At 39.5% G+C, this 13,125-nt stretch overlaps 3 protein-coding genes across 5 annotated transcripts in view; all 3 read right to left on the minus strand.

Annotated features, from left to right (window-relative positions):
* The window catches only part of LOC131354587 (trace amine-associated receptor 6-like), a 181,287-nt gene that overhangs the window by 148,558 nt on the left and 19,604 nt on the right, over positions 1-13,125 (minus strand). The gene's annotated exons all lie outside the window — the stretch shown is intronic.
* Positions 3,443-4,435, minus strand: LOC131354607 (trace amine-associated receptor 13c-like). The gene has a single exon (XM_058392462.1). The coding sequence runs from the start codon at positions 4,424-4,426 to the stop codon at positions 3,443-3,445; it is 984 nt and encodes a 327-aa protein (XP_058248445.1). The 5' UTR covers positions 4,427-4,435.
* LOC131354608 (trace amine-associated receptor 13c-like) lies at positions 9,548-10,540 on the minus strand. The gene has a single exon (XM_058392463.1). It carries the CDS (start codon positions 10,529-10,531, stop codon positions 9,548-9,550), a length of 984 nt encoding a protein of 327 aa, XP_058248446.1. The 5' UTR covers positions 10,532-10,540.

A 13,125-nucleotide genomic window follows, 5' to 3' on the forward strand; every position in this document is an offset into this window, starting at 1 on the left:
AATATCAAGGAGTCAGATCACACAGAGCATCACCACTAACTGTGTAGATGTAGAGTGTGTGAGTGACTACTGAACCCCACTGAAAGTTCCTACACTTGTCATGTCAGCACCAGAACTGAACCATGGAGTAGTGGAAGAAGGAGGTCAGGTCTAATAAATTGTGTTTTCTTTTAGGTCATGTGGACAGCTGGGTGAATCAATAATAATAATAATTGGGAAAAAGACTGCACCAAGATGGAGATTGCAGAGGCAGCATGATGTTCTAAACACTGTACTGCTGGGAAACCTTGGGGCCTGGAGTTAATGTGGATGTTACTTTGATGCATCACTTACCTAAACATTGTTGATGACCAAGTTCACTGCCCCATCGCACCAGACACACTCAACTTTCTGGCCATGTGCCACCTCCAAGCAGGCAACTGCCTTTTTCCCCCCAGACTTCTATGCCAGGTTTCAAGGTCCTGGAGGAATCTCTATTCTGACCGTCTTTTCTCCTCATTGACCTCTAATTATTCGTCCATTGTGGAGCTTGAAACCTTGGGTCTGTGAGTACTGTGGCAAGGCTACTCCTCTATGCCATTCCCCTGGTAGCTCTGCTCCCATAAGTCCTAGCCAGAGTGTGCCACAATTGAGTCCACCTTCTTCTAGTGGCTCCTTCTTCTACTAGAAGGCTATATGCTCTGAAGTGGAGGCTTTTTCCCCTCTGGTGCAATCATTGCTGTCAGTTCACTACCAGGTCAGTACAGTGCTGGAGTTTCTGCAGTCTCACCTTTTTTGAAGCCTGTCCCCCTCTACTTTAATAGTGCATGTGGCCACTATTGCTGTGAACCACAAACCACAAAGAGTCTCCTTGAGTATGCACCCTCTAATCTCTCATTTTCTACACAGTGCCAGGTGGCTGAGGCCATCCTGCAGACCGCTCCCCCCTCCCGGACCTCTTTTGGTGTTGGGCTGCTGAAAGCTTCCTTGGAGCCCATGGAATCAAAGACGGCTCTGCTCTTAGCCTTGGCTTCCCTTAAAAGGGTAGGAGATCTGCAGGCTCTCTCAGTTACGCCTGCCTGCTTAGAATTTGCCCATGGCATATCGGAGGCTATCCTGAACCCCAAGGCAGGATACATTCCCAAGGTGCCCTGGATGACCGGTTGTCATCTCGCAGGCCTTATGTCCTCCACCCCATATGTCAGCAGAACAGGAGTTGCTGCATTTGCTTTGCCTGGTAAGGGCCCTGAGAACATGTGTCCACCACTCAAGCTTGTGGTGTAAGTCCTTCTCTTTGTTTGCCTGCTTTGGGAGCCAGAAGAAGTGCAATCAGGTCAGGGGTCCGAAAACTAGTCAGTATCTGGTGTGACCACCATTTGCCTCACGCTGTGCAACACATCTCCTTCGCATAGAGTTGAATGGAATGTTGGTCCACTCCTCTTCAATGGCTGTGCAGAGTTGCTGGATATTGGCAGGAACTGGAACATGTTGTTGTATACGCCGATCCAGAACATCCCAAACATGCTCAATGGGTGACATGTCCGGTGAGTATGCTGGCCATGCAAGAATTGGGATGTTTTCAGCTTCCAGGAATTGTGTACAGATCCTTGCAACATGGGGCCGTGCATTATCATGCTGCAACATGAGGTGATGGTCGTGGATGAATGGCACAACAATGGGTCTCAGGATCTTGTCACAGTATCTCAATGACATGATGCCATCAATAAAATGCACCTGTGTTCGTTGTCCATAACATATGCCTGCCCATACCATAACCCCACCGCCACCATGGGCCACTCCATCCACAACGTTGACATCAGCAAACTGCTCACCCACACGACGCCATACACGCTGTCTGCCATCTGCCCTGTACAGTGAAAACCCGGATTCATCCGTGAAGAGAACACCTCTCCAAAGTGCCAGACGCCATCGAATTTGAGCATTTGCCCACTTGAGTCAGTTACGACGACGAACTGCAGTCAGGTCGAGACCCCGATGAGGACGACGAGCATGCAGATGAGCTTCCCTGAGACGGTTTCTGACAGTTTGTGCAGAAATTCTTTGGTTATGCAAACCGATTGTTGCAGCAGCTGTCCGGGTGGCTGGTCTCAGACCATCTTGGAGGTGAAGATGCTGGATGTGGAGGTCCTGGGCTGGTGTGGTTACATGTGGTCTGCGGTTGTGAGGCCGGTTGGATGTACTGCCAAATTCTCTGAAACACCTTTGGAGACGGCTTATGGTAGAGAAATGAACATTCAATTCATGGGCAACAGCTCTGGTGGACATTCCTGCAGTCCTCATGCCAATTGCACGCTCCCTCAAAACTTGCGACGTCTGTGGCATTGTGCTGTGTGATAAAACTGCACATTTTAGAGTGGCCTTTTATTGTGGCCAGCCTAAGGCACACGTGTGCAATAATCATGCTGTCTAATCAGCATCTTGATATGCCACACCTGTGAGGTGGATGGATTTTCTCGGCAAAGGAGAAGTGCTCAGTAACACAGATTTAGACAGATTTGTGAACAATATTCGAGAGAAATAGGCCTTTTGTGTACATAGAAAAAGTCTTAGATCTTTGCGTTCAGCTCATGAAAAATGGGGCAAAAAGAAGTGTTGCATTTATAATTTTGTTCAGTGTAGATTTGTTGGAGCATATTCCCTTTGTCTTGTGTCCTATCCAAGCTATTAAATTGGCATGTTTGCACACAGAGCTTCAGACACAACTTCCTCAATGAAGCGATGATGCAGCGTCATGTAGTTTTATAATTTAGAAATTGAGTGCACCCCTGAATTTCACTGACAGCATAATACATATAATGTCATGCCTTGGTGGAGCAAAAATGCCTAGTTGGTACTGGATGAAGAACTAAACCGGATATTCCACAAATTTGAGTGTAACAAAGCCTTATTTATGATCACAGTGTTTAGCCTGAGAAAACAAACAAGGTCTCACAAAAAAGTCAGAGAAATAATTATTTAACAATGTTTTTATTAAACATATTTCCTTTGTGGCTATACCCATGAAATGCAGCCCAGCCACAGGCATTGTTAATGTAGCAACAGACAGAGTAAGGAATTAATTCAACATCCTCATCTGTACAACACTGTAGATGTGATTAATTATTAAGATTTATCTTGTCTTTCTATTCAAAAACATTTCACAGAATTTCACAGAAAAGTATTAATAGAATAGACTAAAAATAAGTCTTATTCTGTGACTGCTTCTTTATGTCTTAAAATTGTCAATTTCAAAAGAAAAAAAATTAATTCTCCACCACAAATATATCTTCTATTTTGCTGCATTATATACTGTATGCAGTCTAATAGCAACTAAAATATTGGTCATATATAATATAATACTATACAATGTATTATATTGACAGTGGAAATTTGATGCATTAGAGAAGTTTAAGTATATAACAATATTTTCCATCTATGATTGAAATTAGTGACAAAATGTAATTCATGAATGAACATTGATTAATGCAGAGTCTGTTTGGAATATTTGCAGAGTTATGATTAATTTAATGCACCTCCTAAACCACGGGTAAAAAAGAGCATAAATAACTGGATTAATGGTGGAATTAAGATGAATCACAACCAAAACTTTCAGCAGTGTATCTGCCTGAAGTTCAATAATGTAACCTAATAAACTGTAAATATAATATGGAAGTAAACACACCAGAAACACAGACACTAAAATGCCGAGGACTTTAGCTGCTTTTCTCTCAGATTTCATGGAGTGTGAGGTGATTTTCTGTGTTTTAGGCCGTGTGTGATTATTAAGCTCTCTGATAGCAGTGGCATGTTTCTTAGCAATCACAAACACTAGAGTATACAATATGATTATTACAGAACATGGAAAAATAAATGAAAATACAAGATCAATAAAGGTCCAAACCTCATTTAGCAAGTAATAACACTCTCCAGGACATAGTACAAAACTTTCAAAGAGTCCATTGAAATAATAAAATGCTGTTATATACATTAGGCAAACACACCAGTTAGAATAAACCACAATGCACATAGTCCTCCTAGTGACTCTGCGTGTGTAAAAAAAAGGATTTGAGAGAGCCAAATACCGATCCACAGCAATTAGAGCAATATTATAAATTGATATTGTCATGATGACACCACCAATTAACAAAAAACTGATGCAGAAACCTCTCCCAAAAATCCAGCATGACTCGATAGTCCAGATTAACAATGGTGGCATCACTAAAGCACCAATGAAGAAATCCGACACAGCCAGAGAGAGCATAAGTGTGTTAGTTGGTGTGTAAAGCTGCTTGAAATGATAAAAAGAGATAATGATGAGCAGATTTCCACACACTGTTAGCAGAACCACAGCAGCTGAACACACGTACAGTAAGATATAAACTGCAGGAGATACAGATCTCTCTGGACAGGAGAAATGCTCACAGCGATCAGACTGATTAAACTCCATCAGGTTCTTGAATATGGATCATCTGATTTCTAAAGAAATTAATTAGAAATACCTCATACATTGGATGGCATTGTAAAATAGTAAATGTAAAGATAAAATGACATGGCGTGATAAAATGACGCTCAAGCAGCCCTAGTGGTTTTATAAGTTAGAAACTGAGCACGCCCCTAAGTTTGAGTGACAGCATAATACATATGAAGTCATTGCTTGTTGGTACTAGCCAAAAAAATAAACCTGTTATTATGTAGATTTGTGTGTCACAAAGCCTAAATTAAATATTTCACAAATGTAATTAATTTAAACATACACAAATTTCACAAAACCAACAAGGTCTCATAGAAAATGATAAAGGGAAATAAGTATATAACAAAAATATTTTCATAAACATATTTACAGTGTAGTTAAGGGCATAAACTTCAGTTCAGACAAACAATTATTTTGTAAATTTAGACAGCTAAAGGAACTGTAATATTTCCAGTGCATGTGCAATAAAGTGGAAAAGTTGGAGAATATGTTGAGGAGCCTGACATTAGTTTCTTCATTCAGAAACTAGCTGTCCTGTCATCGTTTTCACAGACTAAATGGTGCCATCTACTCCCAATCCGGACTCTTAAAGCTTTTTGGGGGTTTAAATGGGAGTTGTTAAATCTTGTAAAAACTGGAGCCAGAGACTGTGCATTAGATACACAGAGCCAGTTCGTGTACAGTAAATACCACCCAACATCAGGGGGCCCACCTTTAACCATACACAGAAGCTTTTACATGCGTTTGGTGATTTATCAAATAACTGATTTGAAAATAAACAGCATTCTCTCTAAGAAAAATTGGGAAGTACAATGTTAATATTTAAAAAGCTTAAGTGTACAGATTGCATGATATACTTTCAGAGTCACATGTAATTGTTAGAATTCCTCTTTACTGATATACTCAGCCCTTATAACCTGTTAGTGAGTGCCTGGGAAGTGTACATGTATTGTGGGGATTGTAGTTCAGGTTTGTAGGCTGTGGCGTTTGCCACTGCCACAGCCTGTTTGCTAGGAGTTGCAGGGCAGAGATGCCGGTGACATGGCAGAAATCCCCTCACCCCTACAGCCCTGTCCCCTTCAAAGGTCTCACTCGGGAAGCACTAATCTCTCAAGGTCTTCCCATCAGTAGATGACTGGGACACTCTGGGTGATTGTCATGAATCTCATGGAGCAGGTTGGGGTCAAGAGTGGTGTTAATAGGTACTTAACATTGTTCCTCTGGCCTGTAACACATCCAGCTTATTGATGTACTCTAAGCAATCAGCTTTGCATCGAGAGTTTAGAAATGACTTGATTAGGTATGCAGGTTGGACTTTGATCTTGAGGAGGGGTAGCAGGCAGGTTGGTAGACAGGGGGCAAGAGACAATTAGTTTGAGCCAGGAGACATGGAATGGTGGAATGGATTGCATGCAATGACTCTGAGCAGTTGCCAGTGAATAGCCCAACAATACCGGATGGGGGGAGAGAAGTATAGGCTTGTTTGGAAAGAACGTACGCTGTATCATTAACATTTAGCATTTACAATTGAGAATCATGAATGGGTGTTCAGCCTTCTCCAAACAGTATCTCTACTCTCCCAAAGCCAACTAGCACAACTAGCATGTCTCGATTTCAAATGTGATAATTACAATCAGCAGTCATCAGCTCCAGAGTAAAGGTGAAGATTGAGCCTCTCCATGAGATAGCGGGACAGGAGAGCCTCCATTCCTGTTCCCAAGGCATCCACCTCTACCACAAAGGGTTTGGATGGGTCGGGATGCTTGACAATGGGGGCTGTGGAAAACGCCAGTTTAAGGTTGGAAATGGCTTGCTCAGGACTTCCCTGGAGCAAAGACAATTGGGGATAAGTGAGGGCAATGTAGCCCAAAATTAAGCAACTTTTTAAGAAACCAAGTTAGTGTTAGCTGTCCTGGTTTGTGCCATCACTTCATTTACTCATGATGGCTTGCTATTTATAATATCAGTATAACAGTTTATCTTAGACATCAAAAGGAAGCTGAAACAAATCTGAAAGACTGCAAAGAACATCCTGCTGATGGTCTTTTACAATAGTTTACAGCAGAACAAAAGCTGTCTTTGCTACAGACTGTAAATAAATATTTGATGTGGATATCATGCTCAACTCAACAATAACACTTTACTAAAATGAGGATGGGAAGGGTATAAAATTGTACTGCAGTCAGTCACTAGAGGGACTCAGAGAATATCAAACAATAGTTCAGATGTACAAAAGGTGCTTTCTCAGTTTTTGGTTTGAATCAAGTGGACATTTTACACAACCAGGTACAATGAAATAGTATTAAATTTATTATAGTAATTCTATACATGTGCAATGTAAGACTATTTTTTACCTGATTTTCATATATATAAAAAATATATTATAAACAAATGTCTGGCTTTTTAATTCCTGTGCATTTATCAATTAAGATAAACTAGAGATAATTAAAAGTGGGCTTTTCTGTTAACACCCCATGCTCTACCTTCCCTCCTTAACTCCCTACCTACTTCACATCAAAATAAAGTTACAAGAAGATTGTGATTCTTTAAAACATACCTGGATTACAGAATTACTCATAACATGTCTGCTTCTTCCAAGTCATAATAATACACACACACATTCTAGGTTTTAAAATGTATATTAACCACTGGACCAAAACCAGAGGCTTAATGTAGTTAGGCACAGTCCTATAACACACAATATATGATAACTGCCCAGTATTTTTAAGAAAGGTATACCTCATGCCCTGCAAATTTCAGAGGACATGGTGGAAGAAGCAACATGGTTGCATCATGGTTTGTAGCTGTTTTACAGTCTTAGGGCCTGAACAGTATTGCAATGAATTCAAAATTGCATTAAAGAACATTTACTGGAGAATGTGGGGAAAGTGCTCCATGACCCTGTAAAACGCATAATGCAATAAAACAATTAGCCAAAACTGGTATATGAACGAGAAGGGCATTGGTGGTTCAGTGGTAGGTTTATCACCTACCAAGTGGAAGACCTGGGTTAGATTCCCAGCCAATGCCCAAACCCCCAGCTACTGGATGCAGCCCAGCCGTAAGCCCGGGTAAAATGGGAGGTTGTGTAAGGAAGGGCATCCGGTGTAAAACCTGTGCCAAGTTGTTCTGTGGATCAGTTGGTCCACTGTGGCGACCCCTCACATACAGGGAGCAGCCGAAAGATCAACAACACTGGTATTTGAACAACAGAAGTTTAAAAAGAAGTTGTGCAATTTTAACACATTTTAGACACTGACCTGAAAAAAGACTTTTATAGTGCAACTTTTTATTATTTCTCATCTAATTTTTAACTTATTTTTATTATAATTCATGAAGAACCTAAACTGCTAGATTTAAGTCAGTTGATTGCTTTTGGCCCATACAAATTAACTTGCTATTCTTGATATTCGCCTTAAACAGTATAACAATTTTTTAAAAATAAATTTACTTTAATTTTATGATTCTGCAACAAATCACATGCTCTCATTGCTGTGGCCAGGGTTCAATTCCTGGGCAGGGCACTAACCCAGCCACTGAAGAGTTAACTCTCGGTGCTGAGCCCAAGCCCGAATAAAATGGGAAGGTTGTGTCAGGAAGGGGATCCGGCATAAAACCAGTGCCAAATCAAAAAATGTGGACCAAATGATCCACTGTGGTGACCCCAAACAGGGAGCAGCCCGAAAGAACAACAATACCATAAACATATTATATTGCTTCTATTTGATTTATAAGAGTAGTTTTAATTAGGGGAGGTGGTAACTTAGTGGTTAAGGTGATGGACTACTGATTGGATGGTTGAGAGTTAAAAATTCCAGGTCCACCAAGTTGCCACTGGGCTGGGCCCCTGAGCAAAGCCCTTAACCCTCAGTTGTATGAAATAAATTAAAACACTTTTATAGGTTAGAAATTGATAACTCCTCACAAGCACTGAGTGATGGCATTATACTTGTCATGCCATGTTGGAACAAAAGGTCCAGCAGTTACTGATAGGAATCCCATTCCAGTTTTAGTCATTCCCATATGCCATACTACCATGAAACACTATCAAGCTCTCCATCTATGGTGAAGTAAACTGGTGTGTTATTTAGACACACTTTGTGTGTGTGTGTGACAGATTATCCAACTTCCTAAAATGCTTCAAAAAATCTGGAAATCTATGCAACACTGCAGATGTGTCGATTTACAAAGATCCAATGTGTCTATGTATTCAATTGCTGTTTATTTTTTTAAGAATTCATTCGTATTGAAAAGTAAATAGTCTACTATTGCATCTTTATTGTCTTAAGAGTTTATAGCCGAGTTTACAGGTTAAAAAAGAAATAAAATTTTTCTGTTTTCTTTAATGCCTCTATGCAGGAATCATGACAAGGTCAGAGTGTCGCAGTGCATCTTGTAGGACGGTGTCATAGGCACTGCTGTGTAACAGGGATGATGTTCTCTCTGGTCAGGCATTTAATAGATTGTATTTGGGAATTTTCTGTCTTACCTTTCTTAAAGTCACCAAGAACAATAACAACTGAAAAAGGGCATGTGCGCTCCAGACACAGTATCAGGTTACACTGCAGAACATTTAAATTCTTTTCACATATCCCAGCATTTTTTTCCCCTTTGAATTTTCAGGTTCACTCGGAGGAGAAGCCCAAGTCGCATTGCTGCCATTACCTTTGCTGATATCAAGGAAGATTAATTCCAACAGAGTAAGGAATTAATTCAACATCCTCATCTGTACAGCACTGTAGATGTGATGAATTATAAAGATTTGTCTTGTCATTCAAAAACATTTCACAGAATTTCACAGAAAAGTATTCATAAAATAGACTAAAATTAAGTCTTATTCTGTGACTGCTTCTTCATGTCTTAAAATTGCCTACAGCTTTCAGTCTCAAAAGAAAAAAAATTAATCTCCACCACAAATATATCTTCTATTTTGCTGCATTATATACTGTATGCAGTCTAATAGCAACTAAAATATTGGTCATATATAATATAATACTATACAATGTATTATATTGACAGTGGAAATGTGATGCATTAGAGAAGTTTAAGTATATAACAATATTTTCCATCTATGATTGAAATTAGTGACAATTATGTTCATGAATGAACATTGATTAATGCAGAGTCTGTCTGAAATATTTGCAGAGTTATGATTAATTTAATGCACCTCCTAAACCACGGGTAAAAAAGAGCATAAATAACTGGATTAATGGTGGAATTAAGATGAATCACAACCAAAACTTTCAGCAGTGTATCTGCCTGAAGTTCAATAATGTAACCTAATAAACTGTAAATATAATATGGAAGTAAACACACCAGAAACACAGACACTAAAATGCCGAGGACTTTAGCTGCTTTTCTCTCAGATTTCATGGAGTGTGAGGTGATTTTCTGTGTTTTAGGCCGCGTGTGATTATTAAGCTCTCTGATAGCAGTGGCATGTTTCTTAGCAATCACAAACACTAGAGTATACAATATGATTATTACAGAACATGGAAAAATAAATGAAAATACAAGATCGATAACGGTCCAAACCTCATTTAGCAAGTAATAACACTCTCCAGGACATAGTACAAAACTTTCAAAGAGTCCATTGAAATAATGAAATGCTGTTATATACATTAGGCAAACACACCAGTTAGAATAAACCACAATGCACATAGTCCTCCTAGTGACTCTGCGTGTGTAAAAAAAAGGATTTGAGAGAGCCAAATACCGATCCACAGCAATTAGAGCAATATTATAAATTGATACTGTTATGATGAGACCAGCAATTAACAAAAAACTGATGCAGAAACCTCTCCCAAAAATCCAGCATGACTCGATAGTCCAGATTAACAATGGTGGCATCACTAAAGCACCAATGAAGAAATCCGACACAGCCAGAGAGAGCATAAGTGTGTTAGTTGGTGTGTAAAGCTGCTTGAAATGATAAAAAGAGATGATGACCAGCAGATTTCCACACACTGTTAGCAGAACCACAGCAGCTGAACACACGTACAGTAAGAAATAAACTGCAGGAGATACAGATCTCTCTGGACAGGAGAAATGCTCACAGCGATCAGACTGATTAAACTCCATCAGGTTCTTGAATATGGATCATCTGATTTCTAAAGAAATTAATTAGAAATACCTCATATATTAGATGGCATTGTAAAATGGCAAATGTAAAGATAAAATGACATGAGGCTCAAGCAGTCCTAGTGGTTTTATAAGTTAGAAACTGAGCACACCCCTAAGTTTGAGTGACAGCATAATACATATGAAGTCATTGCTTGTTGGTACTAGCCAAAAAATTAAACCTTTTATTAGTAGATTTGTGTGTCACAAAGCCTAAATTAAATATTTCACAAATGTAATTAATTTAAACATACACAAATTTCACAAAACCAATAAGGTCTCATAGAAAATGATAAAGGGAAATAAGTATATAACAAAAATATTTTCATAAACATATTTACAGCGTAGTTAAGGGCATAAACTTCAGTTCAGACAAACAATTATTTTGTAAATTTAGACAGCTAAAGGAACTGTTATATTTCCAGTGCATGTGCAATAAAGTGGAAAAGTTGGAGAATATGTTGAGGAGCCTAAAAGATCAGTTTCTTCATTCAGAAACTAGCTGTCCTGTCATCGTTTTCACAGACTAAATGGTGCCATCTACTCCCAATCCGGACTCTTGAAGCTTTTTGGGGGTTTAAATGCCTTTAAGTGCCTTGGAAGTTTGCATGTATTGTGTTCAGGTTTGTAGGCTGTGGTGTTTGCCAATGCCACAGCCTGTTTGCTAGGAGTTGCAGGGCAGAGATGCCGGTGACATGGCAGAAATCCCCTCACCCCTACAGCCCTGTCCCCTTCAAAGGTCTCACTCGGGAAGCACTAATCTCTCAAGGTCTCCCCATCAGTAGATGACTGGGACACTCTGGGTGATTGTCATGAATCTCATGGAGCAGGTTGGGGTCAAGAGTGGTGTTAATAGGTACTTAACATTGTTCCTCTGGCCTGTAACACATCCAGCTTATTGATGTACTCTAAGCAATCAGCTTTGCATCGAGAGTTTAGAAATGACTTGATTAGGTATGCAGGTTGGACTTTGATCTTGAGGAGGGGTAGCAGGCAGGTTGGTAGTCAGGGGGCAAGAGACAATTAGTTTGAGCCAGGAGACATGGAATGGTGGAATGGATTGCATGCAATCCAAGCAGTTGCCAGTGAATAGCCCAACAATACCGGATGGGGGGAGAGAAGTATAGGCTTGTTTGAAAAGAACGTACGCTGTATCATTAACATTTAGCATTTACAATTGAGAATCATGAATGGGTGTTCAGCCTTCTCCAAACAGTATCTCTACTCTCCCAAAGCCAACTAGCACAACTAGCATGTCTCGATTTCAAATGTGATAATTACAATCAGCAGTCATCAGCTCCAGAGTAAAGGTGAAGATTGAGCCTCTCCATGAGATAGCGGGACAGGAGAGCCTCCATTCCTGTTCCCAAGGCATCCACCTCTACCACAAAGGGTTTGGATGGGTCGGGATGCTTGACAATGGGGGCTGTGGAAAACGCCAGTTTAAGGTTGGAAATGGCTTGCTCAGGACTTCCCTGACAATTGGGGATAAGTGAGGGCAATGTAGCCCAAAATTAAGCAACTTTTTAAGAAACCAAGTTAGTGTTAGCTGTCCTGGTTTGTGCCATCACTTCATTTATTCATGATGGCTTGCTATTTATAATATCAGTATAACAGTTTATCTTAGACATCAAAAGGAAGCTGAAACAAATCTGAAAGACTGCAGAGAACATCCTGCTGATGGTCTTTTACAATAGTTTACAGCAGAACAAAAGCTGTCTTTGCTACAGACTGTAAATAAATATTTGATGTGGATATCATGCTCAACTCAACAATAACACTTTACTAAAATGAGGATGGGAAGGGTATAAAATTGTACTGCAGTCAGTCACTAGAGGGACTCAGAGAATATCAAACTAGTTCAGATGTACAAAAGGTGCTTTCTCAGTTTTTGGTTTGAATCAAGTGGACATTTTACACAACCAGGTACAATGAAATAGTATTAAATTTATTATAGTAATTCTATACATGTGCAATGTAAGACTATTTTTTACCTGATTTTCATATATATAAAAAATATATTATAAACAAATGTCTGGCTTTTTAATTCCTGTGCATTTATCAATTAAGATAAACTAGAGATAATTAAAAGTGGGCTTTTCTGTTAACACCCCATGCTCTACCTTCCCTCCTTAACTCCCTACCTACTTCACATCAAAATAAAGTTACAAGAAGATTGTGATTCTTTAAAACATACCTGGATTACAGAATTACTCATAACATGTCTGCTTCTTCCAAGTCATAATAATACACACACACATTCTAGGTTTTAAAATGTATATTAACCACTGGACCAAAACCAGAGGCTTAATGTAGTTAGGCACAGTCCTATAACACACAATATATGATAACTGCCCAGTATTTTTAAGAAAGGTATACCTCATGCCCTGCAAATTTCAGAGGACATGGTGGAAGAAGCAACATGGTTGCATCATGGTTTGTAGCTGTTTTACAGTCTTAGGGCCTGAACAGTATTGCAATGAATTCAAAATTGCATTAAAGAACATTTACTGGAGAATGTGGGGAAAGTGCTCCATGACCCTGTAAAACGCATA

Source organism: Hemibagrus wyckioides, linkage group LG06, assembly GCF_019097595.1.
Source record: "Hemibagrus wyckioides isolate EC202008001 linkage group LG06, SWU_Hwy_1.0, whole genome shotgun sequence".
In the NCBI taxonomy this organism is placed as follows: domain Eukaryota; kingdom Metazoa; phylum Chordata; class Actinopteri; order Siluriformes; family Bagridae; genus Hemibagrus; species Hemibagrus wyckioides.

Excerpts from the sequence above, each read along its gene's own strand:
- LOC131354607 (XM_058392462.1), bottom strand. The coding sequence starts at position 4,426 with ATGGAGTTTAATCAGTCTGATCGCTGTGAGCATTTCTCCTGTCCAGAG.
- LOC131354608 (XM_058392463.1), bottom strand. The coding sequence starts at position 10,531 with ATGGAGTTTAATCAGTCTGATCGCTGTGAGCATTTCTCCTGTCCAGAG.